Below are 25,291 nucleotides of genomic sequence, written 5' to 3'. Positions count from 1 at the left end.
GCTGGTTGTTATTTTGGTGATTTTTTTTGCCTTTCTTTCCAGATAAATACTTAATAAATAAATGTCTTTTGATGCATGGAGAATCCTGACATAATTTGGGGACAATAGATTTTTGTTTCATTTTTAAAACAAGACTTCTCTCATTTGAAAAAAATCCTTTGTGGATATGCAAAGGCAATTTACAGATGAGGAAATCAAAGCAATTCAGTCATATGAAAAGTAGCTCTAAATCACTATTAGAGAAATGCAAATTAAAGCATCTCTGAGGTACCATCTCACATCTCTCAGACTGGCCAATATGACCAGAAAGGAAAATGATCAATGTTGGAACGGATATGGGAAATCTGGGGGGCGGCTAGGTGGTACAGTGGATAGAGCACCTGCTCTGGAGTCAGGAGTACCTGAGTTCAAATCTTGCCTCAGACACTTAATAATTACCTAGCCCGTGTGGCCTTGGGCAAGACAATTAACCCCATTGCCTTGCAAAAAGAACTTCAAAAAAAAGGAAGGAAATCTGGGACACTAATGCATTGCTGGTGAAGCTGTAAACTCATCCAACCTTTCTGGAGAGCAATTTGGAATTACGCCCAAAGGACAACAAAAATGTGCATACCCTTTTACTCAGCAATACCACTACTGAGTCTACACCCTGAAGAGATTATGAAAAAAGGATAAAATTACATCACTTGTACAAAAATATTCATAGCAATCCTATTTGGTGGCAAAGAATTAGAAATTTAGTGAATGTTCATCAATTGGGGAATGGCTTAGCAAACTGTGGTATATGTATGTGATGGAACACTATTGTTCTATTAGAAACCAGGTGAGATGGGAATTCAGGGAAGCCTGGAAGGATTTGCATGAACTGATGCTGAGTGAGATGAGCAGAACCAAAAAAACATTGTACACCCTAAGAGCAACACGGGGGTCATGATCAACTTTAATGGAATTACTCATACTTAACAGGGCAACAATCACGGACAATTTTGAGCTATCTGCAATGGAGAATACCATCTTATCCAGAGAAAGAACTGTGGAGTTTGCACAAAGACCAAAGACTATTACCTTTAATTTAGGAGGGGGAAAAAAACCCATTATCTTATTATATGATTTTGCTATCTCTTATACTTTATTTTTCTTCCTTAAGGATATGATTTCTCTCATCACATTCAACTTTGATCAATGTATACCATGGAAACAATGTAAAGACTAACAAACTGCTCTGTAGGGGGTGTGGGGAGGGAAGCTAGCTATTGACTAAAACTCAAAATAAATAAAATCTTTCTAAAAAAGAAAAAAGTCCTTTGTGTCTTGAAAGTACTTTCAGAACTGAGTCAAATTGCAAAATTTTGTCAAACACACACATACACACACAAACACACACACACACACACACACACACATTCCTCACACTCCTCTCCCTCTCTCCCTCCACCCCTCCCCAGTACACTATAAAAATATATGTAAAAATGTATGGTAAACCCTCAAAGTGCTAGATAAAGGCTAACTTGAGAGTCAAATGGGAAAACATATGTAAAAATGTATGGTAAACCCTCAAAGTGCTAGATGAAGGCTAACTTGAACCTAGGAACAAAAGTTGAGAGTGATCCACTATTTGTTGAAGGAGAAGTTATGCCATCTATACAGGTCATTCCCTGACATGACTGCTTCTGATTTTGAAGGCTAATTATTAGTTTTCACCCTTCATAGTAAAGTAGGAGAAAAAAAAAGAACTTTTACATTAGTGATAAGGGACCTAAGGGTAAAATTTTGGTTTTGTCATTTTCTACCTCTTTAGGACACTGGAAAAATCTAATCATTGGTCACCCTCTTTCTCCTCCACCCCCCTCCAGCTTCATTCTTCTCATAGGTGAAATGACAGCCTTCTAGCTTTAAAATCTTTGTCTGTCTAACTTTTAAGTCAGATCTCCAAGGCTTGGTCATGGGACAAATTCTACAGTTTGTATAGTGGCAAATCAATGTAAGTGAAGGAAATTTTTAAAATTATTATAATCATTATATTATAGATAATATTTAATATTTGTAAAATGTTATTTATACCTTAACTCATTTTACCCTTGTAACAAATCTTGAGAGTTAAGCACCACAGATATTATTCCCTTTTTTATAGATGAAAAAACTGAAGCCCAGGGAAGAGGTAACTTACAAATGCTCCCATAGCTAGTAAAATGTCATAGGCAGAATTCAAATCTAGTTCTCTTCCGACTACAATTTTTTTTATTCTACCATGTTGTTTTTCATTCTTCTTTTCTTTATCTTTTGATACAAATGTATTAAATGAATATTTTGTCCTGCCTTTGAAATAATCTCGAATGAGAAATCAAGAGAGATCTAGCAAAAACAGAAAAAAGGAGTGAGAATTTGTTGTTTAGTAGGTTTTAGTTGTGTTCAACTCTTCATGATGCAATTTAGTCTTCTTGGTAAAAACACTAGAGTGGTTTGCTATTTCCTTCTCCAGTTCATTTTACAGATGAAGAAACTAAGGTCAGACACTTAATAATTATCTAGCTGTGTGGCCTTGAGCAAGCCACTTAACCCCATTTGCCTTGCAAAAAAAAAAAACCTAAAAAAAAAAAGGAAGAAACTAAGGTAAGTTAACATGGTTAGGTGACTTGCCCAGCATCACTGAACTAGTAAACATTGGAGGTTGTATTTGAACTCCAGTTTTCCTAACACCAAGCCTGGTACTCTAGCCACAGTACCACAACCTGCCCTCTCCCCCCCAAAAAGGGGTAACACAACTCCTAGTTATGGGAAGAGTCATTGCTCAATTGTTTAGGTCATGTCTGACTCTTTGACCCCATTTGGGGTTTTCTTAGCAAAGATAATGAAAATTTGACATTTCCATCTCCAGCTCATTTTACAGATGAGGAAACTGAGGCAAACAGGGTGAAGTATCTTGCCCAGAGTCACACAGCTAGTAAGTATCAAGGTTGGATTTGAACTTAGGTCTTCCTAATTCCAGGCATAGTGCTCTATCTACTATATCATCTAGTTGCCTGAGATGTTTCAATGATCAGATTTAAACCATCAAGAAATATGAGGCAGGCATTTTAAACTTTGTAAATGAATAGGAGGCTGAACCTGGATTCAAGAAGACCTAAATCCAAATTCAGCCTCACATCCTTCCCAGCCCTGTGATCCTGGGCAAATCACTTAGCCTCTATCTACCTCAATTTCCTCATCTGTAAATTATGGATAATGATAGTTACTATATCCTAGGGTGGTTATGAGAGTCAAATGGGAAAACATATGTAAAAATGTATGGTAAACCCTCAAAGTGCTAGATAAAAGCTAGCTATTGGCTATGATAATTAAAAAAAGAAAATTCATTTTGAGGTTTTAGGCCTCAAGAGCCTAAATAGCCTAGAAAGATAGTAATTGTCCAAGGTTTCCTAAGATGACATCCCTTTTGAATCATGGCATTTCTTCATATATAATTATCTAATCAATCTAGTCAAGATGATGCATGTTTTCTAGGCCTCTTTAAAAAAATACCCATTGAGGTCACACAGATTAATCTTTTCTCTTCCCTTTGGTAAGTGATGATCATGGTGGGGAGAGGCAAAAGGGATCCTAGAAGTAATGTTGACCAATTCCTGATTTTGTAGGCAAGAACCTGAGACCCAGAGAACTTAAGCTACCTGTTCAAAAGTCACCAGATCTCCTCATTTCAAATGAAGTCACTGCTTTCTCAGTGAACTCAGGGAGCTTTTAACAATGATTAATGTTTGGGATATAAAGAGAAGGAAATTTGCTTTTTGTTTCTGATGAGGAAAGTATGTTATAGCCCACAGAGATAAGCTAAGAACATACTAAGTCACTTGGTAAATCCTTGAGCAAGCATCCTGGCTGAGCATTCCCACCTACAAAATCTGCTGACTTTAAAATAGCTCAGATTTATGTCCAAGTGATTTCTCACTTATGAACCCTTTAGAGGGAAAGAAAAGTTCAAATCAAATCTAGAGTATGCCCTTTCTTCTACCTCCCCTTCATGAGTCCCACCCCATTAGACTGGTAGTTCCATTTTTTGAAGTGGTTTAGAACAATTCAGTGAACTTCATAAAGTATATAAGGAAAATAACTAGCTGTAGAAGATCATTCATACCTTTAAAAAATTTTTTTAGCTATTCAAGTTTCAGCTTCTGCACTACATCTTGAGGCAATGTTGTATATATTCAATAACCTCTATGCAGATATATACTTCCTCTTACTTCCCTCTTTCATGCATAAATGGTTGCCTCCTAGCTCTCAGTCCCTCTCCTCCCTCATGCCATTCAAGAGATTATAGGCTTTAATCATGTCATCCCTTCTAAAGTAAACAGTCCTAAGATTTTTTTAGGAGGATCTTCCTTATGGTAGATCTATTGCCTTGATCACTAAGGGAAGTTAGTAATGTCTAACCTTTAAGATGAGATCAAAGGAAATTTCCACCACCTTTTCATGAAATGTCAAAAAATAACAGTTGGAAATGGGCCTCAGCAACTAAGGAAGAAAAAAAAAAGAAAAAGCAGAGCCAAGATTCAAATCAGTTTCTCCATCTCCAAATCCAATATTCTTTCTGCAGTACCACAGAGCCTCTTTTATATTCTGCCTGGATTTTCTATGGTCTTTCCACTAAAACATTTATTATTAAATACAGAGCACTGTGACAAATACATTAGGAAAGATACAAAATTTAGGTTAAGAGATGCCTTTCCTATACCATTGAGAATGTTCTCCATTCTAGTCCCTACAGCTTTTGAGATATGTGTGTGTGTGTGTGTGTGTGTGTGTGTGTGTGTGTGTATCTCAGAGAATCAGGTTAATCTCTCTCTCTCTCTCTCTCTCTCTAATCTCTCCTTCCCTTTGCTGTCAGAGTTACTTTAGTAATACACTACACTTTAATCATGTTGATTCTGAAATCCAAAATTTTTGAATGAAATTCTTGAAATCCTAACAATTCAAAACCTTCAACAATTCAACCTAGTTTTCCATTCTTTTATTTTTATTTTATTTTTTAGGTTTTTGCAAGGCAAATGAGATTAAGTGGCTTTCCCAAGGCCACACAGCTAAGTAATTATTAAGTGTCTGAAGCTGGATTTGAACTCAGGTACTCCTGACTCCAGGGCTGGTGCTCTATCCCCACAGTTTTCCATTCTCAACATACAACTCATCATATACAGTAAGGGTCAACACTTGGTTTGGAAATCCTGTCTTGTCCTATCATGGAAACTTTGATCTCTGTACCCAGACAAATACACACACAAACACATTCACATACCTCTCTTCTCTATCTCCAACCATGCCTAAAATGTATTTCCTTGCTACTAGTCCCAATTCTGTTAATAAAAAAAAATCCCTAGCTTCCTGTAATACCCACCTTTATCACCTCCTCTTTCATGAAGTCTTCCTGAATAATCTTCCCTGATTAGTGGTAAATTCTTTGTCCTGAAACTTTCTTATAGCACTTTTCTGGGGTCTCTCCTTGGCAATTTTTTACATGATGGTAATTTGCCATCATCTCTCCCCATCATGAACCTAATTCTAATGTAAGCTCCTTGAGAGCAAGACTTTTTATCTAGTCATCTTTGTATTCCCAGTACTCCTAGTAGAGTTTGTACTCAAGTAGAGTTCTTTGTATGTAACCACTGTTGAGAAACTATAGTGAATAAAGAAAATAAATCAATTGACCATGATAATGAAGCCCACAAGGATAATAATTCAGATTGGTGCTGCAAACTGTAACACAGGAGGCAGCTAAGTGGTTTGATAGATTGAGTTCTAGGTCTGGGGTTAAGAATATTCAACTTCTTGAATTCAAATATGATCTCAGACACTTAGTAACTGTATTACCTTGGGTGCTTTACAAAATCCTTTTGTGGCCTCACTTTCCTCTTCTTTAAAGTGGAGAAGGAAATGACAAACCACTCTTTGCAAATAAATGCCAAATGGGGTCATGAAGAGTGAGACATAATTGAAATAAAATTGATAACTCGATTCTACCCCCTCCCCATATGTTTTTTACCATCTCTCAATTGCCCATCTATCTCTTTGTCTTTCTTCCATCTTTCCTGCTTATGGTATAGGCCTGCCCTTAACATCAAATACAAGTGTTTGGCTCCAGGGACAAGGAAGCTGAAAAACACATGAGTAGAAAATATAAAATTATGTTGCTGAAAGAAGTATGTGTATGTGGAAGGGACTCAGGACATCTTGTGCAAGATTACTGTACCAGTATCCAAGACATTCTAAAAGAAGTCTTCAAATAAAAGCTAGGGTTACCAAGTTATGTTTATGATAAAGAATTTCTTACCTTGTCCCCATAAGAAGTTATACTAGGTGCTAAGATTTTCTGACCCTGAAGAAGGTAAAGGTTATTCTAGGTGACCTCTGAGGTTCTGAGATTATATAACCCTGAGGAGTAATATAATAGGTACATGGACAAGAAATCACACAGGAGAGGGTATAGATAAACTATAGCCCCTCTCTGTTAACAGAGTGCTCATGTTAGTGAGATCAGAGATTCATTGAAGAATCTAAACTTACAAAATAAAATGGTGACTTGTTTCACCCTGTGGTATAAAAATAATATGATCTTAAATTATAATGGGATATTTAATTTATGAACTTGGACTGTCATGTTATTAGCTGTGTGACCATAGGAAAGTTTAACTTAACCCAAGTCTTAATATTGTTATCTGTAAAAGACTTATTATGTGTTAGGGGGGAAGATTTGTAATAATAACTGTAATTTCTATGCCTATACTCTATAGGGCTGGTGAAGATATGAAATAGAATAATCTGCAAGTCAAGTGCCTACTATGTCATACTGTGTTCAGTGGTGAACATACAAAAAAGAAAAGCAAAATAATCCTTGCTCTGCAAATGAGAACAACCTAGAAAGTGAAGATGTGTGCATATGGATACATGTATAATTGCTCAAATATATACTTTCAGTGAAAGAAACTAGCTGCTGAGGGGTAGAAGGGTAAGAATCAGGAAAGACTTTATTCACATAGAATATGGCTAGGGATTCCAAATGCAGAATGAGGACAAAGTACATTCTTAAGCATGGTGGACAAATCATGCCAAGGCACAGTAAAAGGAGAGATAGGGCCATGTGTGAGGTCAGTAAGGAAGTCAGTTTAGCTGGACCACAGTGTGTATGAAGAATGATAGTAATTAATGAATGCTAGATAAGTAGGATTGGGGACATTAATAGCTTTAAATGTCAGAGTGGGGTTTATTGTTTAAGTTCATATTTGTGAAGTTTTCCCAAGTCTTACCATAATTGTAATAAGACCTTGAAAAATAAATGCCCACCCACATAGTCAGAAGCATATTATGGAGTGATAGTTTTCTCTCTAATAAGGTAAGGCATATACATATTTCTCTAAAAGAGATATAGTCTCAAAGATTGTTTCATTTTAAAAGAATAAACAAATTCCCTATTGCTAACAAAAAATGGTTTGGTTTGCCAAGTTCTAAGTAATGAAAGATGATGTAGTCATGAAAGAATGATGCTAAGAGTTTTCTCATGGGCTCTAAATTGAGGAAAGCTGCCAGACACCTGTAGAAATCTGATGACAAATTCAAGATTATGGAGAGAAAATGTATCAATTAGAATTTCCAAAAAGGGAAAAAAGTGAATGAATAAATTAAAACTCCACTAATTCAGAATCATTATGGAGACAGAAGAAAAAAAATAAATGCAAGTAAAAGAATTGAAGTTGGTGGTAATTCTGTTACATTTATCACTTTTTAAATTAATAGCAAGTCAAAGCATAGCTCTAGAGCTGGAAATGATCTGAGACCACCATGTTCAGCTCCTTCATTTTCAGATGAGGGAAAACTGAGGACAAGGGAGGTTAAGTGACTTGCTCAAGGTAAAACAAGTAATCAACATCAGAGGCAGGATTTAAATTAGAATCCTCTGACTCCAGAGTCAGTATGCTCTTTCTGCCTTGTGGCTATTTCTCTAAGATCAAGTCACCCATAATTAGAACATTAAATATAAATAAGGTGATAAGAGGTATTTGTTTGTTTTGTTTACTCTTGCTTAGGAACCACCTAGCTTTATTCTCTGTAATCATGTTCACACACATGTTGCTTAACAAAACCTCTTTTCATAGATGGTCTATATTGAATAACCAAAAATTCTGAATGAGTCAAAATTTTAAGTATTCCTTATACATAAAAAGAGATTTATTGATGCTCCTTCTTGACCATAGATAAGCCTTTAACTTGAAACCATGTGAAATTTTAATTTAGTACAATGCCCAATAAAGAAAAACGTATTAATTTTTGAAGGTACAAGCAGAGAATAAGGACATGCTTCTTAAAAGGGAAGATAAAAACTATGCAAAGATGAACCTCAGAGGACAGCATCATATCCAGGTCATGACCCACTTCTCAAATAAGATTGGTATAGGCTCAATGCTAGGGGGAACAAAAAAATGAAAGAGAAAGCAAAAAGGAACACGATGATAACTTTTGATTGTGGGTCTCCAAGGAAGATGTATACCAGGGAACTGACATTCCAACAAAAATAATGACTGAACTATAATTCAGTACTGAAAGGAAAGGGTCCAGCAACCCTAATTCAACTCAAAAATGTTTAAGCAACAAGAGACTACATCTAAAACAAGGAACAGAGGCACAACCCAAAGATAAATAAGACACAGTTCTGTACTCAGAGAACTTACAAATTAGCTAGTAGTATAAACAGATAAAGACAGATAATACAAAACAGAATGTGATTAGCATTGCTCCACAGAATAAGAAAATATAATTTACAACTAGTGGGAAGGGGAGCAAATTCAGACAAGGCTTCATGAAATAGATAATATTTGAACTCAATCTCAAAAGGTTGTTCAAGGTTGAAATTGCCAGAGATTGGTGAAAGGAAAGGAATACATTCTAAATACAAGAAATAGTGTGAATCTTCCTTTAGGAAAAATATAGTTCAGTATGGATAGGTCCCTAGAATATGTGAAAAGGAGAAGCAAAAGATAAAGTTGTAAAAAGAAGACTGGTACCAGATTTTATAGGGTTGGTCTTCAATGCCAGTTTTAAAAGTTCAGATTCTTTTCAGCAAGTGACTGGAAACCACTGAAAGGCTATAAAGAATAAAATGAAATTACCAATGTCACTCTGCTTTTAAAGTGATCAAAGCAAAGAATTCATTAGAGGAAGAATAAATGTGACATAGGGAGTTGCCTTAAAGAAACTATTTTTAATTGTCCAGATAGTGGTTGAATTCCTGATAACTAGACAAGTTTGATAGGAATGGGAATTAAAAAGGGGGAGAAAAGAATGTTGAGAATTAAAAGAAAACTCAGAAAGTCTGTTGGTTCAACTTGTATCTGAACAGTGTTTCCTTTCACAATAATCACCAATAGGTGAGGTTATCCAGAAGTTTGTTCTCAGAGAAAACTATGACATCAAGAAGATGCAAATGAATTGGATTTACTGATGGAGGGCTGTGCAGTCACCAGCCTCATTTTCTCCTCAAAAGCCATGAGAATCCAGTGGTCAGAAATATAGATCAGGTCAGTGGCCAAGGATAACTGGATGCAGTGGAAAGTCTAGACTTTTTTAAGTTAAAGTCTTAACAATTCTCAATTTGATTGAAGCAATTCCCCTTCAATGATTAAGGTTAGGTAAGAAATTAGGCAAATAATGGCTTCTTTGACCTGATCAAAAAAGAAAAAAATCAATCTAGGAGGAGAACCAAACTAAACCAATTGGGGACCAAAAAATGACCAAGTCTGACTTGGTCTGAGACATAGTTACCTGATCAATAAGAGTCAGTGTTTTGGGTTTAAGGCATTGTCCTTAAGAAATCCAGTCCAAAAAAAAAACAAATCCAGTCCATAAATTCCAAGATCTAAGATTTCAGTGATCAAAATTTATACCCCTTTGGGCAGGTAAGTGTTCCTGTGTTTGCAGAGAATGGAAGGAAAGAAAGAGGCAGGGAAGGAGGGGAGAAAGGGAGGGAATTGTTTTGTCTAACTGACAAGTTGCGGGTGGGTCCCTAATGGGTAGCTCCTACTATTATTCACAGAGTCTGATGTTTGTCCTTCATTTTTTTTTTAGTTTTTTTTTGCAAGGCAATGGGATTAAGTGGCTTGCCCAAGGCCACAGGGCTAGGAAATTATTAAGTGTCTGAGGTCTGATTTGAACTCAGGTACTCCTGACTCCAGGGCCAGTACTCCACATAGTTGCCCCTGTCCTTCATTCTTGAAAGAGGCCATGACAACAGGGAGGTGAGAGATTTTCTTTTATGTTATCACCAACAGGTAAGGTGATCCAAGCACTTCTTGAAGATATCTGACAAGAGGGAAATGTACTATTGTCTGAGGAAACAGCAAGGTCTTAGAAAGTTTACATTTACAGGAAACCTCAATCTGCATCTCAACAGCTTCCATCCATTGCTCCTAATTCTGTCCTCTGGCCCCAAGTGGAATAATCTTCAATGTGACAATTCTTTAAGTGAGAATCATAAATTCACGCTCCCCATTCCAGTCCATGTTCCAGGAAAAAAAAATCTCCATTTCTACATGGTATCATTGTGATAGCATGATATCTAATGCTCCAATACAATTCCTTGATATGAAGTCTTTGCTGATCCCCTACTTAAACTACTTTGAATTTAAAAATTTTATTCTCTTCATATTTCTTCTTATCTGTGTTTGCTTATTTCATTAATTGTGTTTATAACCCCAACACCTTGAACAGTATGGCATACAGTTAGTGCCTAATAAATATTTTCTGATGAATTTTAATGTTATCTTTCTCTGGATTCTATATGCCATACATGTTGTTGTAGAATGAAAAGAACATAGTGATCAAAAGGATGTGGAAAGTAAAGGGGGGGGGGGGATTTTTCAAGCATATTAGTTCTTTTGACACCAATAGGATAAATAAAAAGAGTAAGGGGGGGGGGGGGTTAAGTTTAGTTTTGGATATGCTGGGTTTGAAATTCCAGAGAGTCATTCAAGTACAACTGGGGCAGGAAGCAGGGAAGAAGACATGAGGAAGAGATAGAGAAACAAAAACCAAACAGACAGAGAAAGAAGCAGACACATACAGAAGGAAAGGGAGAGAGATAAATGTGGATATCACTTTCATCATAAGTAATGACTAAGAAGGAAGACAGCTCAGTAAGAAAGAGGAAGATGTCCAAGGGCAGAATCTTGGGAAAATAGCTATCATGTTAACAGCTCTAAAGTAGGTTGGTGGAACAATTAGTCAACAAGCATATAGTCATCATATGAGCTTGTACTAAGAGTAACTGTAACTTAAGAGTCTCCATGTTCTCAACATTACAGTTGAGAAAATCTTATTAAAGTGTCTTGGGCAACAGTCAGATATTTATGCTCATATCTTTTACAGTTCCTGCTCATTCTATGAAAAACTTAATATCTTTGCAGATGGGTCAGATCTATTGTGAATTGCCAGTGAAAGCTACAAATAACCCTACTAATTAATCATGAATTTTAATCTGAAGCTCTTGAATCTACTGTCTTTTAGTTGAGATTAAAAAGTTCCAACTAAATGTGAACTCCACCCCAACCCTTACCCCACACTCATATTTTAGCCATCCTTTCTAGGGCAGGAATGCAAGGAACAAAATGGTAGAGATGACCTCCCAGAAGATTAAAATACATACTCCACAGCCAACATGTTTTATACATCAAATTTTTGTGAACAATTAGGAAATCCCAAAATGCAATGGTCTGAAAAGATCCAGTCAATGGAAAATGCAGCACTTGTAAGTGGTCTAAAGTTTGACTCATTCCATATATTAGTAGTCTATCATATTTCCCACTTGTATATAACTTTAGGGCTTCAGAACCATCCCACACCATTCCCCCCCCCCCAAAAAAAATAGCACACATATAGTCTTAAGAAAACTGCTTAGTTGACAGGAATTAAATTCTATGTATAAAATACTGTACTCAAGCTCCAGCAACCTTCACAAACCTGTATGATTCTGGCAGAAGATAAGCAATGCCACTAACCTTTGTCTAATAAATCACTTCTTCCCTTCTGAAAGTCATGTGCCCAGTCCTGTCAAAGGAGGCAGTTCATTACCAAGCAAAACTTATACTTGATCTCCATGAACATTTTGTGTCTGCCTAGAGTACCAAAAGGTCCTGGAACAAGCCTGGTAATGTTTTCCTCAAAATGCTCCTCTCCTTGTATACCCTATATACACACAAAGAAGAAAATCAAGTGAATTGCTTTTACCTGGATAATCCCCCATCACCACCAATTTGAATGAGCATTTGCTATATATTGCCCTCAGAAGGAGTTTGGGCAGGCAATGAGTTAATCTAAAACAAAAACTGGCTATTTGCCATTAGCAGGGGCTGGGGAATGAGGAGAGCTAGTGTTTACTCAGTGGCCCCATTTATCTCATTATATCTCAACTTTCCTCCCACCTCCCTAGTTTAGATATTATAGGTCTATAGTCCTCCAATATACTTCCAACCCCATAGAGGAACACAAGGAGTGAGGTGAGGCTATAATAATTTCCTGGCCATTCTTCCCCCTGGATCAAAAGACATCCACTTCCAAGTATCTGAAACTTGAAAGAAAAAAATAATAAAAATTAAGCAATCATTGCCTTTCAATCACTTTCAAATCATTCTCCCTTTCTTCATGACTCCCATACAAACATATAAGCTGTCTCAATTAGAGTATTCTTTTACTCTAAGGAACACATAATTCCTGGAGAAAATGAAAAATCTTACATCCAAATTCCAATTAAATTCCAATTTTCATGTACATCTGGATAAGACACCCATTTTTAGTGAATGAAAGTGAGAACTCAGGTTAATGAAGGTTTACAGAGAATGATATCAGGTCAGGACAATTTTTCCTATATTCTGGAATGAAAACAATCCTGGAGTTTAAAAAACTTTCCAAGTGAAGTCCGTATTTAATTATCAGTTAATATACATCAAATATTGCCCCCCCTCCAAGTTACAAGACTGACTAAGAGTTGTAGGGAGAAGAGGTACTAATTCACTGCCAAAGGTTTCAGAATAAGGCAAAATTTCCCCTAAGAAACAAATATCCCCTAAGGGGATGGATGACTGTTCAGAAGGTTGGAAGGACAGGTGAAAAGGGAACTGCATCTCCTCAGTTCTAGAAAGGAGAGGGGGGAAAAAAAGCCAAGAGATAGTTTGTCAATTTAAACTAAAAGGAAGTGAGCCATTATAATCATCAACAAGGTGTAACTCAGCAAGTAGCAGGATATATTCTGACTTTCTCTCTCCTTAATCCCCTAGACACAGGTACAAAAGGCAAGCTAGTCTCTTGCCTCATCCAAATAAAAGCAAAGTTCTCATTTCTTCCAACCTTTTTAATGCTGCATGTGTCCAATCTTCCTGCTCTCAATTTATTTCCCCACACACACACATATTTTGTAGTTGAGTTGCATGTGTATATGTGTTTTTCCTAAAGCATAAAAAAAAATACATCAGCCTAACAAGAGGCCAGAAAAGTAAAGCTTTATAGCCTTATACTCTCATTATTTAGCCTCGTGACATCAGCTGGATGGATTTATAATCACATTTTTTACAAATCCCATTATAAATAATTCTAAGATATGCCCAAATCACTCAGGCCTTTTGGCCCAACATGCTTTTGTAATTACTTGGAACTCCAACTGTATGCTACTTAAATTAGTTAGCAGTCATTCAGTTATTTTTAGGTCACAGCAACGAGTTCATGTACATGCACACACACACACACACACACACACACACACACACAGAACACATCTCCCCAGCAAAGTATTTTCCCTCCTTTGGAACAATAGTCATATGTATTTTAATTGTTCTCATTAATTTCTGTTAGATCAGCCGGGCATGTTCAAAATACATCTAGAGGTTAAGATAACAGTAAGAAAGTTTATATCAAGAAAGAGTATTTTCTGTTATCCTTTTTATTTGTTTGGTTTTTTGTTTTTTAAATCTTCCTGACATCTTTATGAAGGTGGTATTAGAACTACTAACAAAACAAATTTAGGAAAACTGGAATATTTTCATGGTAAATATTCAACATATGTAATTCATGTCCCAGGAGGGACCATGGAGGGTTTTCTAAAAAGAGGTTTTTGATTCTGTCATAGAATTACTTCATGTACAAACTTCCTGGTCTCTCTTTCATACCTCTCTCCCCCCACCTTTCCCTTTTTGTCTCCACAGTCTAATAAATCGTTTCAGGTTCCTTGACAGGGACCTGTCAGGCAGTAGAATAATCGATTCTCAGTTTGAGAGAGTACAAGGAGGAATAAGGGAAGCTGTGAAATGTAGACATTGAAATAGAAGACTCCGGGGGCCGCTAGGTGGCATAGTGGATAAAGCACCGGCCTTGGAGTCAGGAGTACCTGGGTTCAAATCCGGTCTCAGACATTTAATAATTACCTAGCTGTGTGGCCTTGGACAAGCCATTTAACCCCACTGCCTTGCAAAAAAAAAAAAAAAAAAAAAAAAAAAAGGAAAAAAAAAAGAAATAGAAGACTCCAAAGAGGTGTTTTTAAAAAATCACTCCAAGTACCCCCACAACTTTAAAGGAGATTTCTCCTTTAAGATATCTTGCCAACCATAATGGGGGTTCCTCAGCTTAAAAAGAGAATTTAAAAAAGCCATGAGTAAACTCTGCTTCCATTCTTTAGACAGACTTTTTTTTTCTTTTACTCCTCAAGTTGGCAGGTGTTAAAATTGTTCCTGTGAATTTGGCTTTGTAGGAAAAAACAGTGGACTTCTAAATGTGAGGGAAAGTTAACACACTCCTTTATTTAACCTTTAGATTCATGGAAACAGCTAACAGAGATCCAGTTCTACCTCCTCAAGATTCTCATGCCTTCATCAGAATTCAGAATTCAGATTCATTCAAGGGCTGAGTATTGAGTAAGTAATCTCTCTAGACAGACAGACAGATTAGATAAATAGACATAGATGTATATGTACATTTATATTTATATAGAGAGATGTATATATGCATATACATTTCTTTTTTCATTTTGATCCTTCTCATCAGGTAGAAGACCACATCTAATGCCATTTGCCTCTCTGAAGAAGATGAGACTCAGAGTTTCAGACCTAGGTCATTAATGGGGGGGATTGTAAACTAGAACAGTAACCTAATCCCAAGGGCTCTGACTTCTCTGATCTGGCTTCCCAACCTGTCTTACTAAAATGGTAACAGAGTAGCTTTTCATTTGACAGGCAGCGCCAAAAATGGAGAAGATGGCGCTGAAACAGGGGGACATAAAACTTGGACTGTGAAGGTAGCAACCAGTGTTTACAAACATAAAACTGAGGATCAGATGGGCCGGCCATAAATTAGACTGGATTACATGGAGCAATAGAAATCACTCAAAATAAATGAAAGAAGATTTAGCAATTCTACCTTATGTTGTATTTTAACCCATCCAACCTCCTCCCTTATGCTTAACTTCTCCACATCAACCCCACCACCAAACTACTCTGCCAAAAAAAGAAAGGAAAAATGACCTATTTCAAAATGGCACCACCATTACTCTACATAATAGAATCTTAGTCCACCAAAGGACTGGCTTTCCTAAATTCAAACTTTGTAGAACAGCAATGGCAAATTAACTTACTTGACCTAAAGCAAGGACACTTCAGGAGAACTTCTAGGTAAAGTTGTTGATTGCTATTTTAAGAAATTTCCATCTTCTCTTTGGTATCAATGATACTTAAAGGAACCCATTTCTTACCCACTCCATATACCCCCAAAGAACTGTGAATATGTTCAAAATGAATTCTTTCCTTGAGAACAGTCTTATTATAAACCCAATTTCAGACTAGGCCCATAAAAGAAATAATCTTCCTTATGTTCTCCTCTAGAGAAATAAGGTAAAAATAGTCTTAATATGTTGCCCTTTCCTTCACTATGTTATAGATTTAAACCAAGTCTATAGGTTATCTAAAGAAAAAACCAAATATAAGCCAACCTCTACCGCGAACGTCTTCTAAACCCGACTGTCGCTGCTTCTCGCCAATCTGAAAATGTCTGGCCCTGAGCAGGACTCAACCAGGGCACCCAGTGGTGAAGTCAGCAGCGGGTCCAGTCCCGCCCCGCTGGGAAAGTCTCACTATCTCATCACTGAGGATCAAGGCCAGACTGTCCATGGTTTCAGACAGACAATAAGGCATAAGGGTAACCCCTGGGTTGCACTAGGGGGACTCATTGCCCAATGATTTATAACCATAGCCAACCACAGATCACAGCAGACCAGGGGACTGTTTCTACATCTCTTCCTAATTACCACCATGATACAGTTCCAGGCATTATCAGAATTTGGTTCATCTATTCCCTTCTTTGGTTAAGGACCCCCAAACAGAGTTTAAGAGCTAGTCTATAGAAGAAAAAAAAGAAGATCATTAGGCAGATTGATGGCTCTGTTGTTTTCTCTTCCCTCCCTCCCCAAGATAATTGCTGAGGAATTGAAGAAGTTCCCTCCACTCCTATCTATCTATGTAGATATGTATGTATATATATATATGCACATGTCAAAAGACAAACTCAAAAATGAACATATTTATAACTCACGACAGCTAAAGTAGTATACATTTTAGTCTCATAGCATCATAGTGAAAATCATCTTTCATTGATTCCCTTCATAACCTACTAGATCTAAGAAGAATGAGAGTTTCCAGGTAGCAACATACAAAGAGAGTAAATTAAGAGGTCAGAGGTAGGATGAGGTGAGGAAGAATATAACTGGAAAAAAAAGAAAGAAAGAACTTTATTTTCCTCAGTTAATAGAAGATATATGGGGTTAGGAGTAGAAAATGAAGAGAATGACAATTGAGAAACCACAATCAACTAAATAGGCAAAAAAAGATCCAATTTACTCTAGCAAAATGAGCTTTGGTAATTTGCATCAATAGTTTACCCAATGAGTAGACCCACTCACTTTGGTCTATCAACACCCAACTGAAGTGGGGCAAGAACACTACATCTTTTCCTCCATGGGCAAAGTGGGAAAAAATAGTATAGAATGCAATAAAGGCACAGTGTAACACAAAGATTAAATTTAATTTAAGCATCATCCAAGACTGACTTGGTAATGAAAGCATTTGGAAGGATATCTGACAGTCTTAGGGGCAAGAGAAAGTCTGATTCTGTGCTTCAAAGTAATCCAAAGCAAGGTGTGATGGGATGTTGTATAAATGGCTGCAGGAATCTCAAGTTTCTTGCCTTTCTAGTATGGATAGACTAAGGGTAATGCAGAGACACAAACCATTTTTCACATGTAGGAAAGAACCTAACATGAAACAGCGACACATTTTTGTAATCAGACTTATCCTTCAAAGCTTTAGGAAGGATATGAGCATATTTTAAGAAATTATTTGTAAATAAGCTTTTCCAGACCACAATAACATATAGAGATAACTAAATAACTGTTTTACGCTTAAAGCATTTTCTCCAAAGCAGATAAAACATATTGAGATGAGGAAGAGTTGAAGAGAGAGTCATCCTTTAGACAGATGTATTTGCTTCAAAACTTTACATTGGTTTGTTGATGTTGCTGTTGTTAATTCCCTCTTCCTATAGCTCCATCTCTAATAACATGCCAGAAATGTTATGAGAATTCTCATAATACCACCACCACTCCTTGCACCTTACATCAGTATTTCACTATCATAAGTGCTTTCATATACATTTGTTCATTTCATCCTCACAAATACCTTTAATAAAGTAAACAGGGTAGGCATTGTAATGCAGTTTTGCAGATACAGAAACAGAAACCCAAAGATGCTAAACAACTCCCCTCCCCAAATCACTCAACTAGCTAATAGTAGAGTTGGGACCAGACCCCAAGGCCCATGGATTTCAATTCAATAATCTTGGAGGAAGGAAGGTAAAGAAGATAGCAAGGTTTGGAAGGACTGGGTTTGAAAGGAGAGGGACAGCACTGGTGTTAAGTCCAAAAAGAAAATAAGCAAAAATATGAGTTAGCAGATTCTCAAAAGAATGGGTTAAGGGTGAGGGATGGGGAAGAGATCAAGTACCTTTCAAAACCAGAGGCTCTTTGCCTTCTCTCTTCAGTGACTCTAGGACTATGTGAAGTGGTTGGGAAGGCATCACCCGGCTGGGTTCATTGGTATTCTCATCATAAACTATGATTTCTTTGGAAAAGATCCTCTTGAAAGAGTCCTTGCCTTCCCTACAGGAGATCAAGTCCAAGACTGTGATCTTGCCTTGCTGTAATCTCCTCCTGCTGATTTTATCAGAACAGTTAATATGAACAGCCCCCTGGATGTGGCTCTTATTGTACTCCATGAATGGTCTGCAGTCAATGATGACAGGACCCTGGCTCTGTTGGTGACTTTTGCTACATTTGGTCATCTTCTTTGCCAAGTCGTTAGGATAGATTATTTTGATGCTGGCAAGTGGTTTGGGGGTCCCCAACATGGGACTGCTCACCCCACCAGATGGACTTAAAGAGCCAAGATTTTCATTGTTGTTGACCATCTGGTTGGCAGGACAGAGAGTAGAGGTTCCTATGTTGGTAGAAGTGCCGGCAGCGATGGCTTGGGTCTGGGCCTGATTGTCCTTGTCGTAAGTTGCCACAGTGCAGCAGCTGGCACTGCTGCATCCACAATTCAGGGAGCGGGCAGAGCAGGTGGATGAGGGCATATACGTCAGATTCGCAGCCTTTAGAGACACAACGGTGGTGGCAATCACAGCTACGTGGTTATCACTGATAGAAGAGGCAGATTCAAGGTAGCTAGAGTCTAAACAAAGGTTGAGATCCTGAGGTCGGACTGGCCTAGATAGTGCCACTACTACCCTGTCGTCTAAAGGAGATGGAGGCATGAGGAGGCTGAAAACTGGCAATTCAAGAAGAACTCAAGATAGTCTGTAAAGAAGGGGGAAAAAGAAAAGAAAAGTCACATGACACAAAAGAGGTCACAAATGCATTATGCCTCAATTTGAGGAAGGGGACTTGTCATTATATCCTTTCTGGGGAAAGTCACCTTAAGTAACTTTTATCACACAAGTATCAGAGAGTCCAGCTTCTTCACGTGTATGCAAAGAGGATGCAAACCAAACTGGTCCAAGTCTACTTTGACATTCCACACTTAAGGGCAAGTATATTACCCATGCAAATAGAAATGAATTCTACCTTTCAGGATTTAGACTGCCAAAAATAAAATTTTTAAAAAATGGAGTCCAAGTATAGGAATTTAAAAAGCATAAAGAATAAAAAAAAAATCAAAGGGCTAGAATAGAATCTCCTGAGGTTATCTAATCCCTGCCCTCCTCTGGGAGGCAGAAGTACACTTGAACTGGCTGAGAAATATGGCTGTCTACTATTGCAGGCTCTCATTTACTTCCTTTGCCCACTGCAAAGGAAAAGAAAAAGATGATCAAAACTATTTGGCACAGAACATAGGATTATAGAACATAGGTAGACCTGAATTGGATTGTCAACTTTCTTTAAGTCAAAATGAAACTCCCCTCAGAGAATCCTTGTAAGGAACATGTACACAAAACTGCCATTTGTACTGTGTCCTGAAAAAAACTACAATACAGTAACGTGTTTCTATCACTTCTCTGAATATTAATCTGAATTTTCTACTTTTCACTTTCACCTGTAGTAGTGGGGCACTAAAACAAGGCTCCAAAGTTAGGCCTGGAAATCATAACCCTGATGGATCCATCACCCCCTTAGATTTCCCCCCCCCCTTTCTAAACCAGCCTCCTTGGCTCCTTCTTCAGTTCGTTCTCAGCCTCAGCCTAATGTCCTCCACCCCCAACCCCCATACAAAAAAGAGATGCCTCTATAAGCTCAGCAATAGACCAGAATGTAGCAAACATTCTATCCTATCTATATTTTTTAACTTTAGATCATCTAAAGCTCTCCCCAAAAGATCTCCTTATTTTGAAAAATGCTTTTGCAATAGTAGTTATATCTTAGGAACATTGGCTCTGCCTTGAAGACACACAGTAGTATCTGCAAAGAGCCAGGGTCCTTTCCTGCTTGATGGAACATCAGTTCTATAGAACCCAAACAGATTGATTCTCTCTCCCCTTTATTGAGGCACACACATGGAAAAGAAGCCAAACCTCAAACAGGAATGGCTCACCAAAAACGAACTTTAAAACCTGTCTATAAAGGAGAAATGTCATCTTAGGTTCATTTATCAGAATTTTCATAATGCAAAATGAAATGTCACAGTGCCAAATCAAAACATGTATACAAACACTCACTCATACAGAGACACCACAGACCATATCTTATACAGACTCTGATTAAGATTTCCTTTACCCACCTTTAGATGTCAGCAAAGGATTCACACTCCCCCTACTCTCCTATGGCATAATTGGAAAATGAGTACTATTTGAGAATGCGATAGAACTGTTCCATGTCATCAGGAAGTATAAAAGTATTGTGTTACCTGACAGGATATGTCCAGGCATCAATAGACTTCCTTTCCAGAGAGACAGAATAAATGTATACACACACGCACACACCCCTACTCCCTACGTCCACATATAGTGCGTGGATGCATGGGGCATCTCACACGCACATAGTATATCAAAGATATCTGCATCTCTGCAGCAGAGGGTCGTATAGAGATTTTCCATGAAACCATAAAGTCTAGCACTCCAAATCTACTAAAGCTGTTTGAGGAAGCTTCTCCATCCCATCCCACTACAACCATTACCAGAAAGGGGCTAGAATGGAAATGAACTGATTCCATGGTGGGGTTTTGTTTTTTTTTTTAAAACAGCGCCTTCCCCTCCACTCAACATCACTCGGGTTCTGGTACACCAGGATCACTCACACACACAGAGGAGCCCGCGCGCCCTGGACGTTGAGAACTGCCGCAAAACCCCCACAAACCTGGGTTTTCTTCTCCCAAACCCAAGTGGACCGCATAGAGTGGGAGCGCAGAGTAGCGTAGCCGCCAGTCCGGAGCCCTCTCACCTTACCTTGTTTTCCCCCCAAAAAGGAGAGTATCGCATCGCACACACACAAACACATCTCTACCCCACACCTCCACTCCTCGCCTCTCCTCCTAGGCGTCTAGGCGGCGACTTCCACTTACTTCATAAATAAGTGTATCCCTCCACCATTTGGCGCTTCGCTGTAGCTATCGATTTGCACATTAAACCCCCATTCACTTAGCTTCATTGATCTCCAGCTGCAACATAGTTACTTTCTCTTTTGCTACACTGTAAATGTAAGGTTCGTAGGAGGCGGGCCAAGCGCAGACGGATCAGTGCTTGGGCCAATAGGCTCTAGGTGAAACCCAAATGCCACCTCACAGCAGCCCGTAGCCAATGGCTGTCGAGAGAGGGTGGAGTCGGGGGCGTGGCCCTGTCTCTTTAAGGAGGGTTCATCCGACGCCTCTTTGGGTCCTCTATGTTATAACACGGGCGGTGATGTCATTGGCAGCCAATCAAAAACTTAAAAGAGACTGCCGGAGCTGGAGAGGAGCAGCTGCTCTCTATTTACATGTAAACTGAACCAGTAGGATGCAGTTAACCCGTTCTTGGACTGAATTGTCAATGAATTGCACTTTCCACTTGGGATAAATGTCTCTTTTCACTTGAAGAGGACCTTCTCTCTGCCAGAGACGGTACGAACCTATTTTAAATTTTCCATTTTATTTTAATCTGAAAGAAATGATAAAAAAAAGTCCCCAAATTAGTAACTTTCTGAATACTTGAGAAAAGACTCGCCTTCCCGAATTGAAAAAGTCTGGAAGTCCCTGGTTTTACTCAAGACTTTACTGTTCCCTAGTCGAAATTCGGGGAATCAAGCCAGTCCTCTCGTCTCAAGGTGGATTTAAAAACCCTGTGAATCTAGACCCCCGACCCCCAGTTCAGGTTCTATCTGCGGACAACTCTAAGAAGCTAAGCCGCAGAGGTGGATTTTTTTCCCCCTTCTCCCATCCTCGGAGCTGATCACTTGAGAAGCACACAGACAGGGTCTCTCATTTTGAGGAAAGAAATCCGGGAGCTTCTAAGTCCATTCCTTCTTCCATTGGCTCCTTCCCTGGCTCTCTAGCCAAAAAAAAAGAGAGAAGTTTCCACTTGTCCAATCCCTGAGAGTTCAGCCCAGGCATCATTCAACATCCTGGGCTGGCCAGAGTCCGAGCCCCGCTCCGCTTTGCCTAATGCCTCTTTCCCCCAAACTCCAGTACTCTCAGCAACCCACAGTGTTTGTATCAAAGCGACAACTGCAGCTGATGCTTCAAGATCGGAAAAAGAAAGAGTCTCACGGCACCAGTACCAGGCAGGCCATTTACCAAGATTTGCCTTGTAGTTCCCCGGTCACACCCCCAGCTTCCCCGCTGCCATTGGAGGAACCAGAGCCTCGACACTGGGCCAGGTCCAGAACGCGGCAACCTTCAGGTAAAAAAAGGTCCAAAGATGGGAGAGTGGGCGATGGCTACCCTTGCCACCGGGTCGTTTCCCCCGGGCGTTGCTGGCCACAAGCTCTGGGGGCCGACTCGAGCATCCTGAGCACAATTCCTTTTCTAAGGTGCAATCCAAAGGCGCCCCGACTGCTTTGGCTTTGCAGGTGCCCATCCGTCCCTCCTCCCAGCACCAGGACCCCATCTCGAAACTGGGGCTTTGGGGGACATGAACATGGGAATTCATCTAGACGCATCCGGAGGTTCTGTTCTTCGGTACCCCCTTATTTCCCCACCCAGTGCAGTAACTCCAGGGGGGGTGGCTTCTGTTGTAAGATTACACAGCCATCCCACAAGATTCTTGGCGAAGGGAAAAAGGAAAAACCAGAGCGGCACGGAACCCGACGGGAAAAGAAGCAGAGGCAGAATGTAATGAACAACACTGAATTTGGCCCACAGATCCTGGGGGTGCCGGACTCTTCCGTCCCAGTTCATTTGACTTCTAGATTCCGTGAACTTCCAGGGAAAATGAGATCATCCGCAGACTGCTCTGCCTTTGAGGGATGTAAGTGGGCCGAGGAGACTTTCTTTAAACAAGTCCAGAAAGATGATGGGAAAGGTGCCCAGAAGCCTGAAAGGAAGAGTAGAAGAACAAAAAAGTTTCGGCAGCATAGAAGTACCCCAAGAAATGGGATGTATATCCTACCTAGAAGAAATGAGGCGGGAAAAGTAAAATAATTGCAGTGGAGAAATACAATGAGTCTTTGAATGGTTTGGTGTCTGGAGTTATGGTTAAGTCTCAGAGCCAAATAATCTTCCTCAGTGGCAGTTATACTCATGTAATTGCTTTAAGTACATACCTTAAATCAGAAGATTTCACATTGTAGCCAATTGGCCATCTGCAGAAGAAAGATGCTCTTAAAGGTTGGTCCTTTCAGTTCTCTCTTTTTTCTGAAGAGAGATAAGTCTGGAAAGAGTGAATTGCAAAGTAATTTTTAAAGCATATTTAAGCATAAGCTGAGAAAGGAATGAAAAGAATTTGTGGAGTACCACTTCCCTCCTCACTAAACACATAAATTTTAATTCACAGAATGAACTGATTATTGTACCTTTGAAAAATGCTGCTAATACATTGCTAAAAAAGTTGAGCACATCAGAACAGGTCCTTATAGACATTCTATCCCTTAGAGCTATCAGTTTGGATGATAAGGTTGTTATTAGCTTGCTCTTCCTTCCCAATGTAGCTATACATACTGATGAACCAGAGATAGTATATATATATATATATACACATATATATATATATGTATATATATAGAGAGAGAGAGATAGTATATATAGAGATCTATATATATATCTATACATATATATACATAATATATATATGTGTATATATATATATATATATATATATATATATATATATATATAAAATGGTGAAGGAAGAGAGAAGAGAAAGGAAAAAATGAAGAAAGTAAACCCCCTCTAGGATTTGGGAGTTTGGTTTTGGCAATAACATGTTATTTGTGCTTTTCAGAGTTGATACCAATGGATCAGTTTCCTCAGCTGTGAAAGGGAGGAAAGAGCTCTAGAATTTTAGCCCAGAAACTTGGGTTCTACCTTCAGCAAAATGAACTTAATCTTTGTATGAAGTTGAACATCATTTCACCTGTTAAACATCAATTTTCCTGTCTGTAACATATGGAGTAACATAGTTTCTTACATTAGTTACTTTAGAGGGATTCATGTACTCACATTTATTATTTCCAAGGATCAAATGGATATGTGATCAGTGCTTACACTGTTAAAAAAAATCTAAAAGCAAGGTAGTATTAAAAAAGGGTTCTTCCAACTTTACCTTATTGCTCCATTTCAGTAGCACCATCAGTAAAGTAGGGAAGATCATAGTTACTGCTCCCTACCTTAAGGGATTGTTGTGATAATTGAATGAGATAATGTAAGTAAAAAGACTTTGTAAAGCCTTCCCTAACTGTTACAATTCAAATGAATATAATTGTACTTTTCCTATCTCCTGAGGTTCTCATGGGTTGATTATGAGAATAAAAAGAGAAAAAGTAGAAAAGCTACTCCTTTGACAAAGTAAAATTCCCTTCCAAATGCAAAGTGTCTAAAAGTTTTATTCCTATTTCAAGAAACAATGGCCCTCCTGAGAAGAGCTTATAAGACATATATATATATATATATATATGTATATATATATATACATATATATATATATATATAAACTAGGATTTATTAAATATCTACTCTGTGATGGAGGGGGGATGGGCAACTAGATGGTGGTGAGGGGGGTAGAGCACTGTTCCTGAAATCAAGAGTACTCCAGCTTCAGACACTACCTGTGTGACCTTGGGCAAGTCACTTAACTCTGATTATCTCACAACTAGGGTTATCTACAGTCATCCTGATTCATATCTGGCCTCTAGACCCAGATGACTCCTGAGGAAAAAAGTGAGGCTGGTAACTTAGCACAGCACCCCCTCACTCAAATCCAATTTTCATGTATGTCATGGCATCACCTCCCTGATGTCATGATCTTCTTTGAAAACAAAGGACAAACATCATCATCTTATGCTGGGCACTTTGCAAATATTTCAGCTTGATGCTACTATTATCCCCATTTTGTAGTTGAAGAAACTGAGGCATAAGAGGGTAAGTGACTTATTCAGGTATCTCTGACTCCAGGTCCAGCACACTCTCCTGTACTACCTAGTTGACTCTAGGTAGAGCTTTAACAAAATTTTCCTATGAGCCTCACTATCTGAACCTAAACAAACCAGAAAATTCTGCAAAACTTTTAATAGAAAAGAAATTAAAAGCACATTTCAGGGGCAGCTAGATGG

At 38.4% G+C, this 25,291-nt stretch overlaps 2 protein-coding genes across 2 annotated transcripts in view; one reads left to right on the top strand and one right to left on the bottom strand.

Moving 5' to 3' along the window:
• Positions 1-21,301, bottom strand: part of DUSP10 (dual specificity phosphatase 10) — a 54,227-nt gene extending 32,926 nt beyond the window's left edge. The window contains exons 1-2 of the mRNA XM_074222717.1: positions 21,114-21,301; positions 18,066-18,916 (exon numbers count right to left, since the gene is read on the bottom strand). Coding sequence (XP_074078818.1) covers positions 18,066-18,873 — 808 coding nt within the window. The 5' untranslated portion in view covers positions 18,874-18,916; positions 21,114-21,301. The remainder of the gene's footprint in view (positions 1-18,065; positions 18,917-21,113) is intronic.
• A 111-nt stretch (positions 21,302-21,412) lies between these two features.
• LOC141513167 (uncharacterized) lies at positions 21,413-23,709 on the top strand. The gene is made up of 2 exons (XM_074222718.1): positions 21,413-21,647; positions 22,212-23,709. Exon 2 carries the CDS (start codon positions 22,260-22,262, stop codon positions 23,163-23,165), a length of 906 nt encoding a protein of 301 aa, XP_074078819.1. The 5' UTR covers positions 21,413-21,647; positions 22,212-22,259; the 3' UTR covers positions 23,166-23,709.
• Positions 23,710-25,291: the final 1,582 nt, after the last annotated feature.

The sequence above is a fragment of the Macrotis lagotis genome, chromosome 2 (assembly GCF_037893015.1).
Source record: "Macrotis lagotis isolate mMagLag1 chromosome 2, bilby.v1.9.chrom.fasta, whole genome shotgun sequence".
Taxonomy (NCBI): Eukaryota; Metazoa; Chordata; class Mammalia; order Peramelemorphia; family Peramelidae; genus Macrotis; species Macrotis lagotis.
The sequence above is the reverse complement of the archived record's forward strand: the minus strand, read 5'-3'. Positions and strand labels throughout refer to the sequence as shown.